The following is a 26,283-nucleotide window of genomic DNA, read 5'->3' as shown; positions in this document are numbered from 1 at the left end:
TGTACTAAGTAATACCAAAGATATCGATATAGTACACGTACGTACACGTACCAAAAGAAAAAGTTAATGACCGAAGAGGGCGCTAGCAAAGTCACGTGACAATTAAAGATGGCTGCCTTCTATGTTGATATGTTCGATAGAAAGGCGGGGCAGAAATTGTGTTTAATTTCTACATAAAAACGTTGATAAAGTTGGAATTTGCATAAATTGCTTAGATTATTTATTTATCTGTTCGATATTCTGAAAAATATAAATATGGAAGGTAGTTTACTTACGCCAACTGAGCAGCAATTTTATTCCGACTGGTTCAGCTCCTGCGATCAAGAGAACTCCGGCAAATTGACGGCCCATCAAGTTAACAAATTATTTGTTTCTTCTCAATTAAACCAGGAGGTTTTGAACAAGGTAAGCGGCTCTGATTTAGCCACACGCTTTCTAGTACATTCACGAAGGTTTAATGTTAATAAAACGTTCACATTTTACGCAAGATGACGTGACCTTGAAGATGTTTTTGTTGTGATGAGAATGCGTGGCTAGGCCATTAGTTAAGCTGGTCTGGCCTAGCTTTCATAAATCAATTTCAATCCAGGGGCTGTGGTGGGATGCTAGTGCATTTCGGTCGCGTGTGGTTGGACAGGTATAAAGCAAAATAATTGAATGGAAGTTGCAATTTATAATCATTTAAATTCAATTAGGTGGTTGGTGCGTTAATATTAATTATTATTAATATTAATTATATTTATTTTTACAAATATCTTTTATATTGAAGTCATCCTTTATTTTAGTTTTAGAATGTGATTGAGGTAATATAAATAAAATTTAAATAAATAAATAAAACCCTTTTTTTGCACTCCCAACCGACATACCGTAAATCCATATACACTATAAATGTTTCTTTTTTAAAATAAAATCTTATTTGAACGCTTGTGCAGATGTAATGTATTATTAAATAAATATAGATCTGTTTCAGCTGAAAATTCCTTTTTTTAAATACCTCTAGTACTAACTAGTACTGTAGTAGAAGTAGGCTGACCTGGTGATACTCATTTACCCCAATTTCTAGGAGCGAGTCTAGTGCATGCAAGATAAAGTAGTAGTAGTAGGGGTCAGTGATCCATTAGGCGCTGTATAAATACTGTTTATTATGTGGCTAATTAGGTACTGTATGTAACATGATGAAATATTTGAGTTTGTCTAATTGGAAAACAGCGCTTGTTAATTTTTCATTAATTGCTAAGAAAAGCATATCATCTTACTGTTTTGTTATTTTGATTGACAGATAACTGAACTATGCGGTGCTTACAGGGTTGGCCATTTTGGGAGAAGTCAGTTTTTCCTCGCTCTTAAACTGATTGCTATGGTGCAAAATGGATATCAAATACCATCGTCAATTGAAGGATTATATTCGGGTGAGTATTTCACTTTTATCTATTGTGAAACTCTCTTTCGACTGGTATGGTGCTTTGTCGGTCCATAAATTCTTTTAAAAAATCTACTTAACAATTTAACATTGCATAAACCAACCACAAAGTTTGCGCTGTATGAGAAGACTTTGTTCATAATGTAATTATCAAATAAGACGGGCTTTATTCAGAAACAAGTAAAAGTATACACACTAAGTAAATAGGTAAAATCCCAAATCACAGGTGTATTACTTTGACTGGTAAACTTGTACCAAGACCAACCTACTATAGGTTTGTCCTGTGGTACAAGTTTACCATTTAAAGTCCAATGCCAATGGCTCAGATAAAACACAATTGAGTTGTTCCGTTATTAATTATGTCATTCACTAATAAATGCAGTTGTTGGATCTAGAATTTTGAAATAAGGGTGTCCCAGGACCTAAAAATGGTGAAATGAAGGGCTGAGCTTAAACTGATATCCTATCTTACATAGCAATTTGCTATGCCCCCCGCCCTTGGACCTGCCACCGAAATGAGTTCATACAGTAGTTAACTAATTTCTCAATGGTAAAACCTATAGCCTTTTCTGCAACATTTCATAAATAAAAAGCGTATATAGTATATGTATATTTTTTTATTTTGAAAATATATATCATAATATAAGTAAATGAATTGGCATTTCTTGGTGATTGATCCTGCCTCACCCTGTATTCCAGCTGGCATGTATCAAGTTATTCACAGGATTAATTAAATGACTTGGTTAGCCTCTTGATCAACCAATCAAAAGTAACAAACGATTTTGATGGTTGATTAAAAATAATTTGACCTTGGTGCAAATTATTATGACTAATTATTAAAAAAGTTCACTAATATAAAACAGAAATACTGTACAAAGTATATAATAAATGGGGCAAGGCTATATCACATATTAAAAAAATAGTAATAATCTTAAATTGTTTTATAATGATTTTGCTTTATACTGTAATCAGATTTATTAACTCAACAAGGTAAAAATATTTTCTTAGATAAATTATTACATTTATAATTGCTTAAAATTACTGTTGAATTTAAACGTAAAGTATTTGATGGTGTTTAGCTTCTAAGGGACACCTTACACCCTATTAACCTTTTTACCAGGTTATCTTGTCGTGTACAACAGAATCTTACATGATGAAGGTTAAAAGTAAAACATTGACAAAATTGATAAAAGCCAGTTTTTAAGTAATTTAATTTAGCATATTCAAAATGAAAGTTGCATAAAAAAGTGATTAATTCACAGTTAGTCAAAATGGGTTTAAAAACTAGAAAATGGATAAGTGATAGTAATTTTTAATTGTTAATTGTAAGGTACATGAGAAGTGGTTAATTCACAGTGATTCAAAATGGTTTTAAAATATGGAAAATGATAGTGATTTCTGACCATACTTAATGTTGATTTGAAAGGTGCATAAGAAGCAAGTGTTCACAGTCATTCATGTTAAACTAAATGACTTCCTTGTAATGTACATCATAAATCACAAGACTAAAGTGAAAGCATTTTCTGCAGGGATGCACATCGGAAGTTATTAAATATTTCTATAGTTCTAAATTTATTGTTTTTGTCATAATAAAAATTGCCTGGAATTTCCATGAAAAATTAGATAACTGAAGTGCTTTATCTTTAACAGTTGTCATAATATGACATACTGTAATCATAATACCTTTCACTTGTTAGTGTCGTCTAAAGCTCTGTCTACACTATCAAACTTTATGTTACAAATAAATGTGATGTTCCAATATAATGGACATGATGATGTCATATCACTACCATATTTGGGCATATCACTACCATAGGCATATCAACATTTTGTTGTCAAACTAACCAGTGTTGACATGCTTAAGTTATTACATTAATATAAAAGAAACCCCTCCTAATTCTGCAAAATTAAGTTAAGAAACTGAGCAAAAAGTATTCGGTAAAATGCAGGGGACATGCAGCTTGAAATGTTATGTATTTATTTTGGGCCATATTGAAGAGAGATTTTAGACGTCACCAATCAATTTTCCTGTAGATCAGAAGGCATGGTGTATATTGAGTAAAGCTACATTATTTGCAAACAAACATTTCAAAGATAATGTAACTTGAGAATTGTAAACATTATCATGCACATAAACTTTAATGTACATACTTAAATACAAACAAAGTCTTGCATTTTGCTACAATACTGTACATAGGTGTACTGTAAAGAAAAAAAAATCTGGAAAGAGAATTGCTATTTATATATATTTAAGCTACTATTATTATGATACCACCTGGTACTCTGGCTACCAACTGTTAGGATTGTAAAACCAGCCTGTTTCCTTAGACTAACCACTTCAACCCACATAAACATGTAAATAAAACATTATTACTGTTTAGTGCCCTATAACTTATGCTTATTTTGAGTGACTCTGAATATAGAAAACATTCACTAAATTTCCCGCCTTGACCTCAAATGAAATATTCCTATTCTTGACTTCATATAATAATCCATATGTTTTTGATTTTCTTTTTTTAACTGTAGGTATTGAAGTTCCCTTGCCAAAATTTGCAACAACAAGAAGTAATATTGTGGATCAAGGTATTTTAGATATACAGCATCTATTTATTTAACATATAAACATACAATTGATTCAGGAGGAATACTACTGGACTTTTGAAAGAACACTGTTTTCTGTTTTTCTCCCACACATAGGGTGTAACGGCCATGAGCGCTAAACCCAGGGCCCTGGAGCTTCAGGGGAGGGGGGGGTGGCTGAGCAGTGCCCCAAGGGAAAAAAATGGCGTTAGAGGGCCACTTAGTTAGAGAGTTCTTAAACCAGGGGCTTCAGGCCTCTATGGCACGCCACTGCCCAAACCTGGTTTTACCAGCAAGTATAAAATAAAAAACAATAGCACATTCGATAGCACATATCATTTTCATTTTTTTAATTTAAATTAGATTACTGTACATAAATTACTGTACTGTAAAACCTTGAAAACAGGCCTCCTGGGATTCTTTTCGAAAGCAGCCTATCTTGAAAAGAAGAGAAGCCTGTCTTGAAAATAAACTCCTTCTTGGTTGGCAAAAGTGATCTCGAGAAAAAAAAAACAATTTCGAAAAAAGTCCATCTTGGTAAAAGAAGCCTATGGATTCAATAGCCCTCGCTTAGCTTAAATATGTTGCCTGGACCCCACATTTTAAAGCTTAAGCTTCCAGTGGGGTACCCCTTTTCTCATTTATTATCTATTATTTTAGAAAATGTTTGTTTTTATTTGAGAAATCAATTTATTATAGATTGATTGATTGATTGATTTCTATATTGGGAGAAAACTTTGTTGGTTTAAAAATTCTAAAATTCTGTATTGTTTTAGGTCAAGCTAAAAAAGATAGCAAAGTGCTAACAACAGAAGACAAACCTGTGCAACAAGTAAATGGTAAGAGCCATCTAAAGCTCTGTCTACGCTATCAAATGTTATGTGATGTGCCCATTATATAGACATTATGACGTCATATCACTACCATGTTTGGGCGTACCACTACCATATTTAAGCACATCACACTTTTTTGTCTAGTGTAGATAGTGTAGACAGAGCTTTAATCTGTTTTAAAATTCTTAATCAAAGGTACATGCATTTTTAATAGGTTTAAGAGAAATAACATTTATATTAATAATGTTAACAAATACTTGCAGACTTGGAGACGCTAGTAAATGTGATTAGCTTATCCTCTAACATGGATACAATTGCAAGTCGCAGATACAGAATAATGAAATGGGGGCAAGGGTCAGGTCAAAATGTAGGGTTGTTTTGGGCTATGGGCAACACTATATGATTAAAATAAAGGAAAAAATGCTATATTACCTAATTTTTACCTCTCTTTTTGTCATTAAATTTTATATTGAAATTATATAGTAAACATCTTTTAATTCTCAATATTCAGATTTAAAAAAGAGCAAATTTAGAAGTAAAATGTTACAGAACCTTTTTTTTGCAATCATAAAAAGTACAATTCAGCTGAAAAAATTTCTGCTGCTAAATTTTATGTGTGATTTTTACTACCAGTGTATTTATATTGTATTTTTAAGTATAATTGAATAAAATATACCAGCAGTAGTGATATATAACAATGGTATGCTAATTTCTAAGCAGTTATTTCCCTATTATTTAACATTGTTATCTAAATATACTGATATCACAATGCAAACTTTATCTTCAACATATGTTGCAGTATATTAAAGTATTGTATTTTAATGCTTACACTTACAGTTAAAAAAAAATAATGTTTATCACATCAGGGAAAGTATAACAATATGGTATACTCATATTTTTAAATTTGACTATGTATTTGGCATGACCTTGACCTGACTTTTAGCCTTCAGCCATCCATTTTAAAATAGCCTGCAATATAATGAAATTAACAGTAAATGTAAAAGAAATACAGTATAATATAAAAAATCCTGATTCTCTAACAGCAACTACAACTAGGAGAAAAACTGACAAAATTGCCACAGTTTGAAATGTTTTAACCACTTCCTTTGAAATGCCCAAAGGCATGGGGGTCATTTGTAGCATTATGGGGTCAACCAATAGGCATGAGAGATTAAACCCTAGGATTGGCCCAATAACTTCCCTTAAAGAAATGCTTAACATAACTAATGAGAAGTAATATTATATATTATGAAATGAATGACTAAAATACAACAAAGCTCTTACTGTAGAGAAAAAAAGTACCCTTTGGACCAAAGAACAAAGTGTCCCCTTAATAATGTCTATTTTATGAGTAAGTGTCCCCTGGATAGAGGTGTCCCAAATGAGAGATTCTACTGTATTTTCTGTCAACACTATCAAACTTTATGTGACATAAAAATGTGAGGTGCCCATATATGGACATGATGATGTCATATCACTACCATATTTGAGCATATCACTACCATATTTGGGCACATCACACTTTTTTTGTCAAACTAGTTTGATTTTTTAGATAGAGCTTTAGATCATGAAAACATTATTTCTCCTTGATTTGATACAGTATATGAAATGTATTACTAATATTGATTTGTTTATTCTTCTATGTAGAAATAAGACAAATGGAGTTTGTGAATCCTGCATTTACAGATCATGGATCAGAATTTGATCCAGATAAATCACAAAACAGGTACTGCTTCCATTTTTCTTTTATAAAGCCATAAATTGCCATTATTATTGTCACATCTTCAGACAAATTAATCATTAATAATACTATTTTCTGTTTCTCATTTTCTTTTAAATTTTCTTTTAGACAACCAAGGCAATTGCCAGCCCCTCCGAGTAAAAGTCACGTACGAAACGCCAGTAGCGGAGGTTTGGGAGGACTTTTACAGCCAAGAATACCTGCAACAACAGTACGTAGTAATCTTGTGACCTAGTTATATAATACATATATTCTATACTACATAATTAAGTATAATTACATTGTCAAATATGACAAATGCTCAGCTGTCTGTGAACTGACAAGTACGGATATCCCTTAAAAACACAATTTATGCACTTCAATCGCAAAATGAAAGATCAAATTAATCTATTTTAGGGAGGTTTCGCAACGATACGAATTTGATAAAAAATACGGTTACGTCATACATTTGTGAAACTTTTGAGCTGATCTCCATTTCCTATTTGTAAAGCGTATTCATGTTGACGAATATCATGTTTGTGTACTACAAAACGAGTATAGTTCTTGATCTATTTTGCACATATTGCATCAGGAATGATTCATGATTATAATGTAATTTATAGATTTTATTGAAAGTAATTTACTAAAAATGCCAGGTCAATTTTGATAAATAGCAGTTTTCAAAGTCCTTACTCGCTTTGATGATACGCTAGGCCTAGGCAGCCAAGCAACAAGTACCTGCGCTTCGTTCAAATTTACTGCAGCCATATTTTGACCGATTTTTACTGGCTTACGAGAACGAATGCGCGTATGTGACATATCCGGTTTCGTTATCATACTGTAGTGTTGTGATGTTGTATTTTAAGAGCGTTTGTTTACCATTGCACACATCTACACACATATCAAAACTGAATAGAATTGGGAATGTTTTAAACTATAATTAATGGTACCTGAAATCCCCACTTGCACATAAATTGTTAATGCGTTTGTTACCTCAGCCAGAATGGCGAGAGGTTATGTGGTCAATCAGGTGTGTTTGTGTGTGTTTTTGTTTTTTCTATGTTTGTTAGTTAGCAGGATTACTCAAAAATTATTGTCCGATTTCTTAAGGATTGTTTCATAGCTGTATGGGAATACATTAATTAAATGTTCATATACCCTTCTAGTTTGTTATGCAAATGGGGCATGTATCTTTTCTACTAAATTATATTTCACCCATCTGTTTATGTGATTTTTTTTAGGGTTCGGGCTCATCTGAAAATTCCCCATCCAGCACACCACCTCTTTCAGACGAATCAAAAATGTTGGCGCCGCGTAGTAAAACCATGGACCGTATGCACAGCGTGCCTGCACCTGGCCATCGAAAGGCAGTTGATCGCCAGGCTAGTATACCGATACGATCCGACTCGGGTTGGGCTAATTTCACCCATCCCCCGAGTAAGTCAGAGACATCTGAAGCGAATGAAAGTGTTTTTCCACCGAAACCTGATTTCGGTCACGATCAGGGTATCATGTCAGAAAGGTCGGATGGGGTCAAAGATGCGGATGAACAGAATGGGCAAGAAAACGTGTGGCTGATTTCTGATGAGCAAAGGCTTTATTATACAGAACAGTTTAAAACACTTCAACCAGACGTAACGAGAATTATTCAAGGTACAATTTTATTATTATTGGCTAATAATATTACAGCATTCGCAACAACACTGGTCCACCGGCAAATGGCCAGTTAAATATGTGGATGACCAGTTAAATAGTCAAATAACAAGTCCGTTTCTCGAGTTAAAATTTCAGTAAAATCTGATAACAAATAAATAATTTTACTCAATTCACCTTTTCACAATTTCCTTACAAAATAGTTCACACCTGAACTAATGTAAACAAGATCGTTGTCTGAACCTCATTTTTATTTTTTTAAAGGTAATGTTCAGGTATGAACAGTATTTTGGTTGTTAGCTTCCTATTATATTTATGTGAGCTTTAAAAGAAGTGGAGGGCCATTACAAATATAATTTTACTGGTTCTCTTGTCTAGTTATAACAAGGCCAACAGCCATAAGTCGCGTGCTAAAACGCATAGTGATACCGGACCGACAGACAGACCGACCGACCGACATAGTGAACTATAGAGTCACGTCCACGCGACTAAAAATATCTTAACACAGACCCCTGATAGAACCAATAACAACAAATATTGTTGGTAGAAAATTGTAAACTATTCAGGTACTATAGCAGTTTGCTAGGCATTATTTAAAATATAGTCTTCTTCAAGTGTTGTGGCTTCTTCAAGAATACTGTTTTTCTAGAGTGCCCTGGCAAAAGAAACCTCTTCTCCATTTCACAAAATACTAATACCGTTTATATTTTTTAGGGAACGAAGCCAAACAGTTTTTTGAAAAATCAAAACTACCTACAACAGAACTTTCTAAAATATGGTAAGATAATCAAGTTTATGTCAATACATTTAAGAGTTCATTTTTTTTATATATATTTTTTTTCTTTTCCTACAATGGCATAACCATAATAATAATTTAGGCTCATAATGTCTCAACATGCTTAACAAATTTAAATGGGAGAACATACACATTTTTTAAAAAGGAGAGTTATTTAAGCAAAAATGAGCAATCGTAGATTCCTATCATTTATTAGTTTTAATACGAGAATTTCAACTAAAAACTGTATCTGTTTACTAACTTGTTGAAATAGTCTATCTATAGTCTTATTATGTTTTCGTTGGCAGGCAACTTTCAGATGTAAACAAGGATGGCGCTCTTTGCCTTGAAGAATTTTGCACCGCAATGCATTTGTCTGTTTTGCGAAAACATAAATACACATTACCAGACATTTTACCTCCGTGTTTAGTGCCAAAATTTAATGATGTCTCGTCAACGGACGTACAGGAAGGTGAATATAAACACAGTTAAATATTTTAATCTATTAAAAAAATCTTTTTGTGTGTGAAATTCTCTATACTGTATCTGAATTGGTCCATTATCGTAGGCACATTCTGTGATACAGCATCACATGGGAGAAACATGTGATGTTGTATCATAGACCCTAACTTAAACCATAACCCAATCTTGATGATGATAATAAGGCATCACATGTGATAAACATGAGATCCTGTATTACAGGATTTGCTTATGATACTGCACAAATATTGTCACATGGAGATGCAGCACTTTTCACAGTTGCCCTTCAACCTTCCATCATACAGGCATCACATGTGATTCACATGAGATCCTGTATACAGGATTTATGTATGGAGATACAGCACTGCAATATTTAACAGTTATCCTTTACATTTCAACCATTTGTTGTTCTATTTCAAAGGTGATACAATAATTAGTGCAGCACCAACGAAAAAGAAAGCGCCACCACCACCAGATGTTATGAACAGGAGTGTGACACCATCTGGGTTAGCGGAGATGTCTCCAAAATCTAAAGTGAAAGGAGGGGAGGTATAATATAACATTTTAACTTTTTATTACAAAGGTTTGCGTTAACTTGGATTTATTTCTTTGAATTAACAAAATTGGTTCTTATATATTGCCATTCAATTAAAGACTTAATTACTATCAGTGTTTTAAAAAAATCAATTTGTCAAATCAAGGTGCAATAAAAAATATGATTATGATTTCAACTGGCCGTATAATTTTTAAATTTACATGATTAGAAATTAAAATGCTTTGCTCATCTGAGACAATTTTGGCTCTCATTAAAAATGCTTTTTGTTCTGTTATTATGTGGTCTTTAATTGAAAGGTTTTAATTGGTTGTTTTTTATACATTTTAAATATTTTGTTTCAAGTTTACATTTCATTATTGTTACTACAGTCAACTATTGAAAATGCATCCATTTTTGGCCAGCCCAAAGGTGCCTTGTATTGGGTCTTGTAATGCTTAATGTTACTCCACCAGTCAAATGCATTTGGGCACATTTAAGTATACTAAGCTGGCCTAATTTTGCTTTAAAAACACTGCTTTAAAAAAAAAAAATTTACATTTAAATTAGGGGCAGTTAAGGTACCGGCAATGATAGAGTAAGCAGTTGTTTATTGTGGTCGTGCTTAAAATAACGTTGTGTTGGCTTATACAAAGTGTTAGACTAACCAAGAAATAATGGGATTTAACAATGTATAGCCCACCTTTGCTTTACAAAATTTAGGGAGTACACACCGGGGTGGGGCTTCATCAGAGTTTTGTATGGTGTGTGTCCCACTATGTTTAAACTCTGTTTTGCTATAGAGTGATATTCTATCATTTATGGTACCTATAAGTTACTTTGCACACTAGTTTAGCTCGGCAACAATGTATCAAATAAATGATTTAAATTTAAAAAAAGGATGTTTTTTAATGCTAACATTGATTTATGTAGATGAATTTAAATAGTTTTAACCCATAATATTTTATGTTCATTTTTGGCTATTTTTTGCATTCATTTGTTTTACGTCGCACAGAATTGGGCAAAGTTTTCAGATTCACCATTCTCCGGTCCGTCACCATCCTCCGAAGGTCCGGCCAACTTTGATTTTGCTTCTATATCACCTGATCCAGTAAGCATAAATCAACATAAATTAGTATAAATTAATAAAATGCTCATATTTTTTATAATATTACTAATATTGTTCTGCTTGGTTTTAGTTCCAAATATTTTTATTTTTAAAGGTTGATTTCGCTATTAATTAACTAAAAATCTTTAGTCTTACATTTTTAAAACTTTGGTTTCTTTTCTGTTTAGTTATGGTAAATATTTTTCTATTGACTAACATTAAACGGCCTTAGAAATGTCTACATCTTTTTATTGTCAAAAAAATGATCGAAAAAATAATATATTGCGTATGTTTATAGATTTCGCTTGTCTACATTTCTCTTTCTACATTTCCAAGATTATTTAATGCTTCATAAAGGTACTGTTTATAAATCTGAAAATTCCTGGTATTGGGAACTGTAATTTGAATCATGGGGCCCTGGTAGGCAAGGGTTTTCCCCTTCACCGCTCACCACACTCTGTTTTCTTTGTTCTCACTATGCTATATAGTTTTTTTTTGTGTTAATTTGTCTGTTGATTTTGTTAAGTGTATCCTTCATTTCTAAGACTAACAATAACTATCATTTTGTTTTTTTTTTATAGGAAAGCAAAATTGTTCAGCCAATACCTTTAAAGTTAGCCCCAGATGGACAGACATGCATTGTATCTTCCGATCCATCCAGACCTCGCAAGTTCTCAGGTCAGATATTAGCATATACTTAGTATTAGTGTTAGTGCCCAGATAAACTAGCCACAATGCATAGCAGTGGCTGAATATGATTATGTAACTATGACCGCAAACAAAAAATTGGAGGACTAATTTTGTCCCTTTTTCATTAATTCAACAACCTACCAGTTCATGATTTCCACATAATGGGGCCTGTTGAACCCACAAATGTAAAAACGCCCACAAATGTGAAAACAGCCACAAATGTGAAAACGCATCACCCACAAATGTGAAAACAACCACAAATGTGAAAACGCATCACCCACAAATGTGAAAACAACCACAAATGTGAAAACGCATCAACCACAAATGTAATAAACAGCGCCCACAAATGTGAAAACGATCATCGCCCACAAATGTGATAACGCCCACAAATGTAAAAAAAAAAGAGAATTTTTCGGCCACAAATGTAAAAAAAAAAAATCAGATGAAATTTAATTCTAGACTCAAACAATTTTGATCGAGGTACTACATTATATCATGATTGTATTGAGTTGTTTCAATAATTGTTTGTTCACGATACGTCTGTTAGGGTCGTGGTTAACGCGTTGGATTATTATAATTTGCTGCTCATGCACGCGATATTTGCACGTAAACTCGTTTGTTTAATGAACGTAATAGTTCAAGACGATATTTGTTATTTGCTGCGCGCGTGCACGATACTTCAAGGTCAAGGCCATGTTATATCATTGTTGCTTCTACTGTGTGGTTGTTGGCTTACTATTATGTACGTATAGTTATAAGTCGATGTTCGATATTTTTTTTTTTGCGCGCACACGATACAACAAGGTCAAGGTTAAATTGCTACTTGTATGTAGTGTGTGGTTATTAACTCGTTGGCTTACTGTTATGACTTCTAATGCTCATACAGTGTTATAGGCATCTCCAATCAAGTGTAAGCCTACTATTAGTAGATAACATTATTTAATCGCATTGCAACTCAAATATTTTGTTAGGTAATTCATGAAGCCAGTTTGTTCCTCATTAACAATACCGTTATACCTTGTACGTTGACTTATTTACTTATAATTATATTATACATAAAAATTGTCGAATATACGTTTAATAGTAAATCAGTTAAATTGTAATGCATTCAATAGGTAATATTATTCTCCGTATATCTTTATAATTATCCTCTAAAAATAGATATACAAATTAAACAATAAGCATCAGATTAAACCACGAATGTAAATAGTAGTTATCGTATCGTGTATTATGTTTGGTTGGATATTGGTGTTACGGTATTATTCTATGTTACAATTTGTTTATCGCTCTAAAATAAAGAAATATTCTTGTATTAGTTGTTCTTGCTCTAGCTCTTGTATTATTATCTTGTGGTTATAGTTTTGTAAAAAAATTGAACATTAGGAACTACTGCAACAACTGAACGACGAGTATAGCATTGATCTTGTAGTATCGTGTACACCGAGCATCGACTTGGAGCTATAATACGTACATAATACTAATATAGTAAGCCCAACTGCACTTCAAGCAGCAATGATATATGACCTTGTAGTATCGTGTACGCGCCCAAAAACATCGAATCGAGCATCGACTTGGAACTATACGTACATAACAGTAAGCCAACGAGTTAATAACCAACAATGATATAACATGGCCTTGACCTTGAAGTATCGTGCACGCGCGCAGCAAATAACAAATATTGTCTTGAACTATTACGTTCATTAAACAAACGAGTTAACGTGCAAATATCGCGCGCACGAGCAGCAAATGATAATAATCCAACGTGTTAACGACGACCCTAACAGACGTATCGTGAACAAACAACTCAATACATTCATGATATAATGTTTGTCTGAATCTAGCATTAAATTTGATCTGATTTTTTTACATTTGTGGGCGAAAAAGTCTCTCTTGTTTTTACATTTGTGGGCGTTATCACATTTGTGGGCGATGATCGTTTTCACATTTGTGGGCGCTGTTTTCACATTTGTGGTTGATGCGTTTTCACATTTGTGGTTGTTTTCACATTTGTGGGTGATGCGTTTTCACATTTGTGGTTGTTTTCACATTTGTGGGTGATGCGTTTTCACATTTGTGGTTGTTTTCACATTTGTGGGCGTTTTCACATTTGTGGGTTCAACAGGGCCTATAGATTTTATTTTCTTGTTAAATAACATTTTTAATCAAAGATGCATTGTCCTCCAAAAACATGAAAAATGAAGATTGATAAAATGAGACTTTAAATAGGCCATTTTGCAGTTTTAATAAAGTTATTTACACTGTAAAAACAAAACAAACAAAAACATATTTCATTTATAAAAAGAGAAAAATTTAATTTTAACCAAAACCAGACAATTTAAGTATTTTTTGCTTTTAGGTTATATTTTTTAAGGTAAATAATTTTTTTTTTGCTCCAGTTTTTGGTCAAAGTGAATAACTATTATGTGACATTAAAATTGGCATATTAAAACAAATTTTTTTTAGAGGAAATTTATCTTTAAGATTATCTTTGTTACATTTCTTTGTTCTATAGACCCTGGGTCAGTCAGCACACCTGATGATGAGGAACATTTAATACCTGCCAAAAAACGGTCAGCTACCTTGCCAGACTCTGCGGCTCACACACCAACAAGGATCGCACCGCCACCGCCAGTTGATAGAAAAGGTAATTTAGATCGTTTTTTATTATATTTTTAACCATGAATTTTTCTTTGTTTTTTTAGTGACCTATAGGAACCTACTATCAGTTAAAAATATTGTCATGCTTTGCAGTACAGAAATAAAAAGTGCCGCGCTACATTTTCAAATGATCATTTTATAAACAATTACTGTATAGGTCCAAGTAAAGTCCCATGGGGCATGGATACGAAATTTGGAGAAAGTTAAGGGGATTATACAGAAACATGTAGTTATACTCGGTCATATACAGTATTATTTATTGTATTTATAGACAATACTCACAATGCTGATAAATGCTAGTTTGCCATGCTAAATATTCAAATCGAGAAAACATTACATTTAATAATCGGATTCTTTTTATCAAGAAAATTGTTTATACAAATAGATTTACCTTTCCAGTATTTTTTACTTTTTATCTTACATTATGATGTGAAAATTGTATTTGTTTTGTGGAAAGTTTATGGAATAAAATAAAAATTAATACTTTCCACTCTGTCATTTTCTCTCCATGTCACCTTGTCACTGTCTATAATCAATCAGTTTACAAATGTATTGTACGTAAATAAAGGGTTTTACTATTTGTCATGCAGGTCAAAGCATTGTTGATAAGGTCATGTTATTGGTTTAATAATGTTACTTGTATGTTGTGATTCTTTCTACTAAGAATGTAGTTGTCTAGATCTACAGTCACACATTATTCTCTTTTTTTCTTTTATGATGAAATATAAGTATATGCCTAGTATTTTTGATTTTTAAAATCTGCTTTTTAGAGTTAAGTTCTTGAATGCTTATAATGATTATGGGTAATTTGTAAAGGATTGTAAACAGTATAGATTGTCAATAATTTTCTCCAAAATTTTTGTATATAAAACATATTTTTCGAAAAGAGTATTTTGCATTATTTGTTTTTGAAAAGTTAGTATGATCAATTGTTAACTTTTTAAAATTATGATAGAATAAGAAATGTATTAAACCTTATTTATTTAATATAATGTTTCAATGCACATTTGCATGATGTTTCCACTGTATTTTGACCCTTATTAACCTTTGACCTTGCAGCCTCGGCACCTACTCTTGACCTTTTCGCAGGTGATAATGTAATAGGCCTCATACCTCGTCACAGGCCTAGGTAATACCTTGTTTTTACCCTTACATTGTTTGCATGTGTTTTGTGTTCAGTTGTATTTTTTATTTAATATTATATATTATTTTATATTTAGAATGTATTATGTATTGTATATTTATTTTTGATATTAAAATAAAAATATATTTGACAAGACAAATATATTATACAGTACACCCAATTGTATCTAAAATTAACATAACCCCATTTTTTAAATCTATATATGACACTAAAATATTATATTTATATACAGTAGTTTTGTTTTATTATTGCTTTACATTATAAAAATCATATTTATAATTCAACATTATTTTTTCCGTTTAAGGACCATGTCAAAATCACTCTGCTGCAGTTGCTGCAGTAACTACATTTTGATTTAATCTTGTAAAATGTTTATGAAATTATTTAGCAAGATTTTTTGGTAATCATATACACTGTTTATTACAGTGACTGTCTCATAAACTAAATCATGCGTTACTGCAGAAAAAGTATAGTTACTGCAGTAGATTAATTTTGACATGATCCCAATACAATCACAATACACAATTATGGTCTAATACATTACAGCACTATGTTATGTTTACTTAAAATATCAACAATAATATTGACAAAATCTATATTTCATATGTACTGTATTGTATGTAGCTCTTTTGTTTATATTCATTTTTGTTGTTATGTTTTATTTTATATATATTTCTTGTCTTAATTTTATTATATTTTATTATTATTTTATACCAAACACTTATTGCTTGCATTAAATTATTTAAACAATTGTTTTTCCCATCTTAGACGTGGCCTACAAAGGTATGTTAAATGTCATTTGTCATTTTTTATCTTGTTTTGTAATGATATTTAGATGTGCTCAGTCTAGATAATATACACTCCAAAACTGATGAACATATTCAATAAATATCCAATTTAACTGTTTCAAAATAGTATTTTAAAAAATGAGTCAAACATGACTTATTTACAAACCTTTATAGTATCAAACAATTCGTCAAAAACATGTTTTATCACGACTTACTATTTTAACACTGCGGCTGTCTGTCTGTCACCATTCACACTTGGATAAAGGGAAACACTATAGTATTTTAGCATTCTCCTATCTAAATGAATACCACTTATATATTTAATTTACATAATTGAAATACTGAATATAAGGTGATTATCTTATATGTGGTTGGTTAGTCTGCGTCCCAGACGGAGATTTGACTCAGTATTAATAGCAAAAAGATAAATATTTTGGCACATATGGCATTTTATACGTATACTACTTGAGCATTTTCAGACAAAAATTAAAAAAATTAAAAAGACAATATACATTGGGGCAAGTCTAGTGGTTGGTAAATACAGCTATTGGCTCTTACTCCTGGATATGCCCCATCCCCTTTCCTCTGACTTCTTATAACTAAAAGGTGCATCAGTCGCATGGCAAATGACTGCCTTTGTAAAGCCAATCGTCATCAGTTTTGGAGTAATGTCTCTTTTCGGTTGTACAACTGATCTTGCATTTACCGTATATGTCGTTAGCTACATTGTCTAATAATAATATCTCATTTTATCTATTATAATATCTAGTAGTAATTTTTTTACATATTTTTTGTTGGGTTTACAGAAGTTAGAATATTTTTTTGTTGGAATAGTAAAGGTTATCACTTAATATTTTGGTTTATTTTAGGATTGATACCTCATGCTTATTTGTTAGCAAGGAACAAGACATTAAGTAAATTGGTTTATAAGATATTAACTTATAGCTAACTGTTTTTAATCGGTATAACATAGGTGAACAAACTAGGGATAATGCCTCAATTATAGGAAAAGAAAATAACTTTTCATTACTAATTTTAGAACATTTCTCGCAGATAGAATTAACAATAATTAAACACAGGCTTATCACAGGAAGGAATTCCTTTGCTATTGGGATAGTTACAAATTGTTATTTCATTTAAATTATTATTATAGTTTTTATATAGCTCTAGAGACAAAAGCACTGTACAAAAATATAAATCTAGACCATTTCTAAGTATAGGTTGGTAACCACTATTAGAATGTATGTATGTAGATGTATCTTTAGTTAGTATCGGTAATCAATATCATTGTACTTTATTATAGAATATTACAATGCATGTCGTACCATTCTTTAATATGATATGATATGATAACTACACGTATACAGTATATATCATATATTGTAAATAATACATAAACCGTAATTTTTTTTTTGTATTTTGTAGTAAAATTTATAAATTATTAGTAATACTAGGATAGGTCAATATACATTTGATTATTATTAGTTACAAAATAGTTTATTAAGCTCTGTCTACACTTTTAACCATATTTGGGCACAACGCATTTTTTTTGACACATAGAGTTTGATAGTGTAGACAGAGCTTTAGCCTATGTTGCCTTAATAAAACTTTGAAACCAATTTCACAGGTCACATTCGAGTTCAGGAATACGAACAAAACACGGTCAACAACCAGCCTCAGTTGCATTCCTGAAGAGAGCTAGATTTCGTCAAAAGCACAGTGAAAATAGACAATCTTGGGAGGGCGTTCTAGATTTTGAACCGCCGAACGTTGAAGGAGATAATGAGGCTATTAATGTTACATCTTTCATTGAAGTTAAGCAAAAGCCTAGCGTACCATCTATGCAAGACCCAGGCACAGGACATACTCAAGACCCAGGCACAGGACATACTCAAGACCCAGACACAGGACATACGCAAGAAAGTGATAATAATAAGGACTCTAGGCCTGATTACAAGAATGATTCTAGGCCTGATTACAAGAATGGCTCTAGGCCTGATTATAAGTACGAGCCTAAGCCGAATGGAAAACAAAACAATAGTGTTCAATCTCCCACTTCAGAATTGAAACCACCAAAAATTCCAGCTCATCCTAGTATTCAAGCCAATGTAAAACCACCCCCAATGCCTCCTATTCCTGCTAAAGCTCCACCGGTTCCACTCCACCCACGAGTGAAGTCAGATGGCCGGTTTCGTAACCCAGGCTTAGTAAGGTCTGCCACTGTAGGGCATAGTGCTAGACCAAGACATGGTAAGATTCCACTCTTTGAGTTATTTTGTATTCTAATACTATACATCTATATATGTGTTGTTTTGTAAAATGCGGTCCTTATGTTAAAAGTTAATAGTATGTAAATGAATGTATTCTTTTCCAATGAAAACTAGCCAATATATAGCTAACGCCTACCCTCAATGTCGGGCTCAATGCTTCTTTTGTAAAATAAATTGTGGATAAATTTGAAGGATGCGTTTTAAGAATAGAAATTAAGATGAGCTTTGAAAGAATCTTCTGGGAATCTGATATTGAGCGATTTGAATAAAAATGTTGATAGCGAATGATATTTCCGTTCTCAGCAATTTTCCTTCCGAAATATGGCGCAACCCGCTCGGTAGAAGAAAAATGTTAAATACATATCGCAAAAATGCATTTTCCTTTTTGTAACAAAAAAAAAAAGGTGCAGTGCTTTGTTCATTATCAAAATATTGTAAGGATTTAAATATTACGAGTATACATATTAATGTGATATATGAAAAGCGATTGTAATATTTGTTGTGTAACAATAACATTTGTAAACAAAAGGGTTTTTGTTTTATTATATGAATTGAAGGTTGTTTTTAAAATGTACAAGTTTACAGTATAAGATGTTTACATTTTGTCTTCTTGTCTCATTGCTTCTTGTATCATGCTATACTGGTGATTTCCATGTTTTTGTAATAACACTTTTATTTCAATACAGGTTTGATGTGAACATTATTTGTTTGTGTTTTGCTTTGTGAGCAGAGGTAAACAGAGAGTTGTCAAAAGAGAACTCAGATCTTGACCCAAAATCTGATTGAGGGAACATGTATTATTATTATACATTATTATTATTCTCTATAAATTACTGCGTTTAATACACTGAAACAATATTTATATAGAGGTCAAATTAATGCATTGTTTTATATCTTCAGGTAGGGATAGTGCATCAGACATGCCAATGTCCCCTCCTCAAATCCCTCCTAGGCCAAGAGAGGTAAGTTTATTTTTATATTATAATTAAAACCTATATTACAAAGGACTAGCATATGCTGTTTTCTCTATCAAAGTTAAATTGATTCTATCTGAGTTCATTTCAATATTTATTAATTTCTATCATGGAAGAAATATATATTTTCTCTATGTTTCTATCAACAGTACAATTGTAATAAAAAAAATTGTAAAATTATAATAATATAAAATAAATAATAATAATAATAAAACATTACAAAAATACTATTAATAAAGGATCTTGTAAGAAGAATTTATTTTTCGCTCAATACAAATAAATAAAATTGTTTGACAAATGCGGATTAACAGACCAAATAAACTTCCCTTAAATATTTATAATTTCTTGTGTTTCTTCAGAATGCTAAAAATTCTGTCTCCAGTCGCAATAGTTCTAGTCTGTATTCATCGAGTGAATTCAACTCCAGTAACTCATCAGACGACGAGGATGATGATGCTGACGGAGAGGATGAGCACGAGGATGAGAAGGAGGAGGAACCAAAGTTACTTCAGAATTTTGCTGATTTCAGTAGATTTGAAAACAAATCAGAATCGCCAAAATATAATAAATACAACAAATCGATGTCACTTGATTATAGGCTGATGGTAAGATATAACAATTATCAATTAAATTATTAGAAGAATTATAATTATCAATTAAATTATTAGAAGAATTAAACTCTATCCACACTATCAAACTAGTTTGACAAAAAAAGTGTGATGTGCCCAAATATGGTAGTGATATGACATTATCACATATATGGGCACATCACATTCAGACAGAGCTTAAGAATTATCAATTAAATTATTAGATAAGAATTAATAGGAAGCTTTTTGTTTGCAAGTACCATTGACAGTGGTTGAACTTATTGTAAATTTTATTTTGAAGGGTCGTCAACAAAAATCGGAAGAGATTATATTTCCACCGGTACCTCCACCAAGGCCCGCAATATCAGAAATCAACACTCTGCAAGAAAATAAGGTAAAATATGAGATAAATAAAAGCCTATAGCCGGGATTTTTAAGTTGAGTTGGTTTTTCCGCAAAAAGGGGCAAAAAATGTCTTGAGCAAGGCTAAAGCTCTGTCTACACTTAAACTTTGTGACAACAAAATGTGATGTGCCCATATATGGACATGATGATGTCATATCACTACCATTGGGCATATCACTACCATATTTGGGCAACATAACACTTTTTTTGTCAAACTAGTTTGAAAGTGTAGACAGACCTAAATTTACCATAACTTCTGCTACGCTCTAGTGTGAAAAGAGCACTTTGTTTGGGCTTGAAACATATACTTGTATCAACTAATTATGCCATTTGTGGTATGGAATGGTAAAACGAGTATTATTATAAAGCTACATTATCAAACTATCAAAAAAGTGCAATGTGCCCAAATATGGTAGTGATATGACCATATATGGGCACATCACATTTTTTTGTCGCATAAAGTTTGATAGTGTAGACAGACCTTTAGTAATATCATATTCTTTTATTAATTTATTTTGTATATAGGCCCAAACATCAACACAACACAAAGAAAGACACGCATCAGGAGATTTATTGTCACGGAAAGCGGAAGATTATGCAAAAGATAGAACAAGGCATCAATCGGCTCCATTACCTATTCATGTTAAAAAGTAAGGTTTAATATTATTCTTTATGTAATGTAAATTGTGTCCACACTAGTGTGAGCATTTATGTGAGTGTGATGATTTAGTATTAGGGGAAGATCTAAGATTCAAACTATTTATTAAACTCTCCTGTTTAAAATATCATCATCTGCTACTGAGTATCCTACATTTTATTAACACATTTTTATAGTTCGTTTTGTCTATTTTGTATATCTATGCAGTATATTTTCAATGTTTTTGTTTATTTTGTTTACTAATTTCTTCCTATACTTTCCAGCTTAAAAAGCTTTAGCCGAAAAGGGATTCAAGATAAAATTAGGAAAATAAAAGAAGAGAATACAAAACTATCACGATTAAACAACGAACTTCAACAAGAACTCAAAGAATTAACACAAGACCGCATCGGACTGGAAGTACAATTCCACAAATGTAAACCATTCTCAATCAACTCATGAAAAAATATGTTTCTTTGAGTACATTTTGTACAATTTATTGTCCACCAAATAATGTGTAATGGAAAAGATATTTCTATATTTGATAGGGATGGTTAAATATGGTAACATATTTCTAATTTTAAGAGAAGCTGATATTTATTACATTTTTTCCTCAGTTTTTTCCCAATGTGCATATTTTCATTGACCTGGCCAACAGGAATTTTTTTCTGTAAACTTTACCGTCCACATAAGAAGAACAAGCGCAAAAGTTTAAAATGGCGATTACTCTTTGTATAAATACATTTTCGACACCGCTCCCAAATTCATCTCCACCCTCAAGCGATTGCTATCATTCATATGTAATTTAATTTTAAAATATAACAGGATTTTTTCTAATATTTTTGTTTGTTTGTATTGTGTTTGTATCTTCTGAAATCCAGTTCATGAGTTTATTTGTAAAACTATCTCATAGCAAATCTCTTTGTGTACTATATTCATGTCTGAGGCTATTTAACTCTATAGTTTACTGTAGGGATCACCAATAACATGATTGGAGGCACTCTGAGGATAAATACTTAAGATCAAAGGCACTATATCTTTGCATAAATAGTTTTCCAAACCTGGGAATAGATTTCTAAAAGTTTAGTTGTCTCTGCTGTTTAAATCCTGGTAAGAATTCATCTCTGCTATTAAATAACACATCTTCTGCCACTATCTGAATTTTGTCTAGTATGCTTGCTAAATCTTGCTTCCCACTAGAATGTGACGTAGGAACGCAAAATGCTGTAACAAAATTGTGCACAACATGTCACAATCACAAGTAGATGTATTTTCTGCTTTGCGTACATCGCAGCAGTGATGATTCAACTTCTTGTAAGAGGGGAATGCGAAAAATGATAGAAGAGTATTTTCTTACATTGTGACGTTGCATTTATTTCTAGTGGGAACCAAGCTTAATAGTGCTTAATTTATTTATCTTTACTGATTATTATTACAGTATTTACTTATTTGGATTTAAGCACAAAACAAAGGTGACAAGAGTTCTGATAAAGAATATATATTTCTTTATTAGGCAAATACTAAATGTTGAATAATTTATTTTGTTGCCTTTTCATGTCATCTTCTCCATCCATTAGAATTGTATTAAATTGTATTATATGGTAAAATTAGAACAGTATAATATTAGGATGTAAAGTTAAAAATAGCAATTAAATGCAAATTTTAAGAAATAAAGCAATTGTGTATTTCAGTTTTATTGGTACATTTATCTGATTTGATGAAATTAAAAAGTATGCTAAGATTCCCAATAAAACATGTCGTACATTTTACCTATAGTTTGCATATATTTTGCATATAATTATAGATCAAAATGGCTAAAAACAACTGTTATCGTTCCCATAAAGTGAGTCTTGTAGGAGACCCCAGCTGGTAAACTTGGATCTCTCAAAAGGTGTCTTAATAAGAGGAATCCCCCTGTATGTTGCTAACTCTTTCAACTTTTTATTTTGTATTCAATCGGTGCTATTTTTGTGTTTTGTTTCGAAAACTGAATGTATTTTTAGGCAATCCCGCACAATTTATTTTGTTATAGGGGCGAGTAGATATGGGTGAATTTTGTTATGATACACACAACCAACTAACCAACGATTAGTATTAGAAAAAAATTCATATTTGCACCATCTTATGTTATATATAATGTATACTTATATAACCAATTTACTTTAATTCATCATTTATATTTTATCTTCTATAAAAATTATATAATTTTTATGTAATGTTATATAATTATTATATAATGTGCTTATGATTTAGTAATTATAATATTGTACACAATAACTATGAATCGTCTTCCATGTGATGTAGTCAGGCAAGTTTTCTTTTAAAAGAGGGGATTTCCCTAATGATGTAATCAGGCAAGTTTCTTTTAAAAGAGGGGATTTCCCTAATGTTGTAATTGGGCAAGTTTTCTTTTAAAAGAGGGGATTTCCCTAAAGATTTAATCAGGTATGTTTCTCCCAATATACTCCCCACTTTATTAGTCTTTTATGTATCCATTGTGTTTTGTTCATTAATATCAGTAAATGTATTTAATTTAGCAATATGTAAGTATAAAGGAGACTGTTTGAATTGTACTTGCCTGTAGGCCTATATATCAGGTATTATATATGTACTCATTTTAAAAGATTTCCTGGTTGAAGAATTATAATTTTGTGTCACCCAAAAGAGGTATTTTTATTTAGGAAGTTTGATTTGTATACGAACCGTTACAGATCACTGGAAAGGAGGGGAGGAGGATGCAGGTCCTGAAATGGTAAAATGAAGTGCTCAACTTAAAGATGCAAAGTGTCCCCCAAAAACATGATTGATTAATAAAACAAGATGTTGAAAAGTCATTTTGGAGTTTTAAGTTAATCACTTCTGCAAAAAAAAAAAATTTTTAATTCCATCAAAAACCCATTTGGCTTTTAAATACAGTTTTTTGAGGTAAATTTTTTTTTTTCAATCCAATTTTTGGTCTAAGTGAATAACTATTATGGAACATCAAAATCGCATATTCAACAACAAAATTCGACAATAAATTATATCTTTAATGTCTTACATTGCCAAATTTACCAAGAGTAATAAGCTCAATCTAACCTATCTAACAAAATGTGATGTGTCCAAATATGACAGAGATGTGTCATTGTGTCCATATATGGTCATATATTTTGTCACAAAGTTTGACAGAGCTTAAGAATATACAGCAACAAGTTTATTGCAGGGAGAGTGGTGTGACAATAGTTTAGAATCAGATGTACCATTAAATCACCTATAACACAATTAAGATGAATTTTGTTGTTAGATATTTTTGGAAATACATTAATAATATTAAATTTAGAGTAATTATTTGTCTGGCAGATATGGAATTATATTATAGGTCAACAATGTATGTTGTGTAATGGTGATGTCCAGAGTAAACAAAATTATTTATTTGTTAATAATATTGAATGAAAAAATTATATTAAAAAAATGGTAGAAAATAAAATACTATGTGAACCTTTTTGATTTGAAAAATAGCTACTTGGAAAATCTATGAATCTATGTCTACACTATCAAACTAGTTTGACAAAAAAAGTGTGACATGTCCAAATATGGTAGTGATATAACCAAATATGGTAGTGATATGACATCATCATGTCCATATATGGGCACATCACATTTTTTTTTTCACATAAAGTTTGATAGTGTAGACAGAGCTTTACATTGTATTAAAATTATACTTACTTATTTTTTGTTATGTTATTATTCATATATTATTGATAATAATGTTTATGTTAAAAATTATGTAAATATGATATAAATATAATAAGATAGTTATTTTGTTGAGAGTTGTGTAACTGTGGTCATCATTTAGCTATGTCTGTTGGGGGACATACATGATAACCAAAACAGTAAGTACTCTGGATTTGGCTGGATTTACTAAACAGTTGTAATTATAGAAAATTATACAAACAATTTTAGCATAATAATTAACTCTTATATTGTAATTACAGTAGCCCTCTTTTGGAAGTACCTTATTAAGGGAACACCCCTATTAAGGGAACACCGCTATTCAGAGGACACCGCTATTAAGGGGACACTCCTATAAATAAGAATTCCTGTGAAACGAATGATTGGAAATATATTTGTTAACACTACAACCAATCTCTATTCAGGGGACACCGCTATTCAGGGGACACTCCTATAAATAGGAATTCCTGTGAAACGAATGATTGGAAATATATTTGTTAACACTACAACCAATCTCTATTCAGGGGACACTCCTATAAATAGGAATTCCTGTGAAACGAATGATTGGAAATATATTTGTTAACACTACAACCAATCTCTATTCAGGGGACACTCCTATAAATAGGAATTCCTGTGAAACGAATGATTGGAAATATATTTGTTAACACTACAACCAATCTCTATTCAGGGGACACTTCGTTAGGCCTGAAGATGTCCCATCAATAGCTCTACTGTATGGTATTGAGGCTAGATATGTGGTACAATTTCACAGACTCAATTTTGCCATTTTTGGTTCATTTCGGAAATAAGTTCATTTTAAGTTCTACAAACTTAACTCAGCTTGTACATGACCACCATTTTCAATCACTAGGCAGACACGCTAAGCGCTGTACAACAAATTTGTTGTAAATTCTACTAGAGACGTATTAACTCAATCAACTTTGTATATGACTGTCAGTTTTGAGTTATTTGTAGGGAAAACACTCTGTACAATAAATTTGTTGTAAATTCTATAGATGTGACTCAATCAAACTTGTATATGACTGCCATTTTGAGTCACAAGTAGGGAAAATACTCTGTTCTATACACAATTTCAAACACTTGTGAGTGTAGAAATAATAAATATTTAAAATTGTAAAAGTTGTGTACGTATATACATTGATCTGTCAAGAGTTTTAAAGATTCAAAAATGTGAATTTGATTGCGTGCAAATAGAATATAGTAGTATTAGAATACTAATTGAAAGTTAGTTGAAAAGTTGGAGGAGCTGAGCAGCAGGTAAGTATTATAGAGGGCGCACCCGTTTTTTATAAATTGA

At 31.7% G+C, this 26,283-nt stretch overlaps 1 protein-coding gene across 3 annotated transcripts; it reads left to right on the top strand.

Annotated features, from left to right (window-relative positions):
* Nucleotides 1-137: 137 nt before the first annotated feature.
* Nucleotides 138-26,072, top strand: LOC140053879 (ralBP1-associated Eps domain-containing protein 1-like). 3 transcript variants are annotated; one of them, XM_072098614.1, is made up of 20 exons: nucleotides 138-405; nucleotides 1,280-1,409; nucleotides 3,947-4,003; nucleotides 4,777-4,839; nucleotides 6,481-6,559; nucleotides 6,683-6,785; nucleotides 7,795-8,206; nucleotides 8,921-8,984; nucleotides 9,290-9,453; nucleotides 9,883-10,010; nucleotides 11,009-11,104; nucleotides 11,683-11,779; nucleotides 14,304-14,435; nucleotides 15,509-15,578; nucleotides 18,009-18,631; nucleotides 19,552-19,613; nucleotides 19,985-20,230; nucleotides 20,514-20,606; nucleotides 21,143-21,267; nucleotides 21,539-26,072. In XM_072098614.1, exons 1-20 carry the CDS (start codon nucleotides 256-258, stop codon nucleotides 21,714-21,716), a joined length of 3,072 nt encoding a protein of 1,023 aa, XP_071954715.1. In that variant the 5' UTR covers nucleotides 138-255; the 3' UTR covers nucleotides 21,717-26,072. The 3 variants fall into 3 exon arrangements, with proteins under 3 accessions (XP_071954715.1, XP_071954716.1, XP_071954717.1); XM_072098615.1 differs by lacking the exon at nucleotides 11,009-11,104; XM_072098616.1 differs by lacking the exons at nucleotides 15,509-15,578; nucleotides 18,009-18,631.
* Nucleotides 26,073-26,283: the final 211 nt, after the last annotated feature.

The sequence above is a fragment of the Antedon mediterranea genome, chromosome 7 (assembly GCF_964355755.1).
Source record: "Antedon mediterranea chromosome 7, ecAntMedi1.1, whole genome shotgun sequence".
In the NCBI taxonomy this organism is placed as follows: domain Eukaryota; kingdom Metazoa; phylum Echinodermata; class Crinoidea; order Comatulida; family Antedonidae; genus Antedon; species Antedon mediterranea.
The sequence above is the reverse complement of the archived record's forward strand: the minus strand, read 5'-3'. Positions and strand labels throughout refer to the sequence as shown.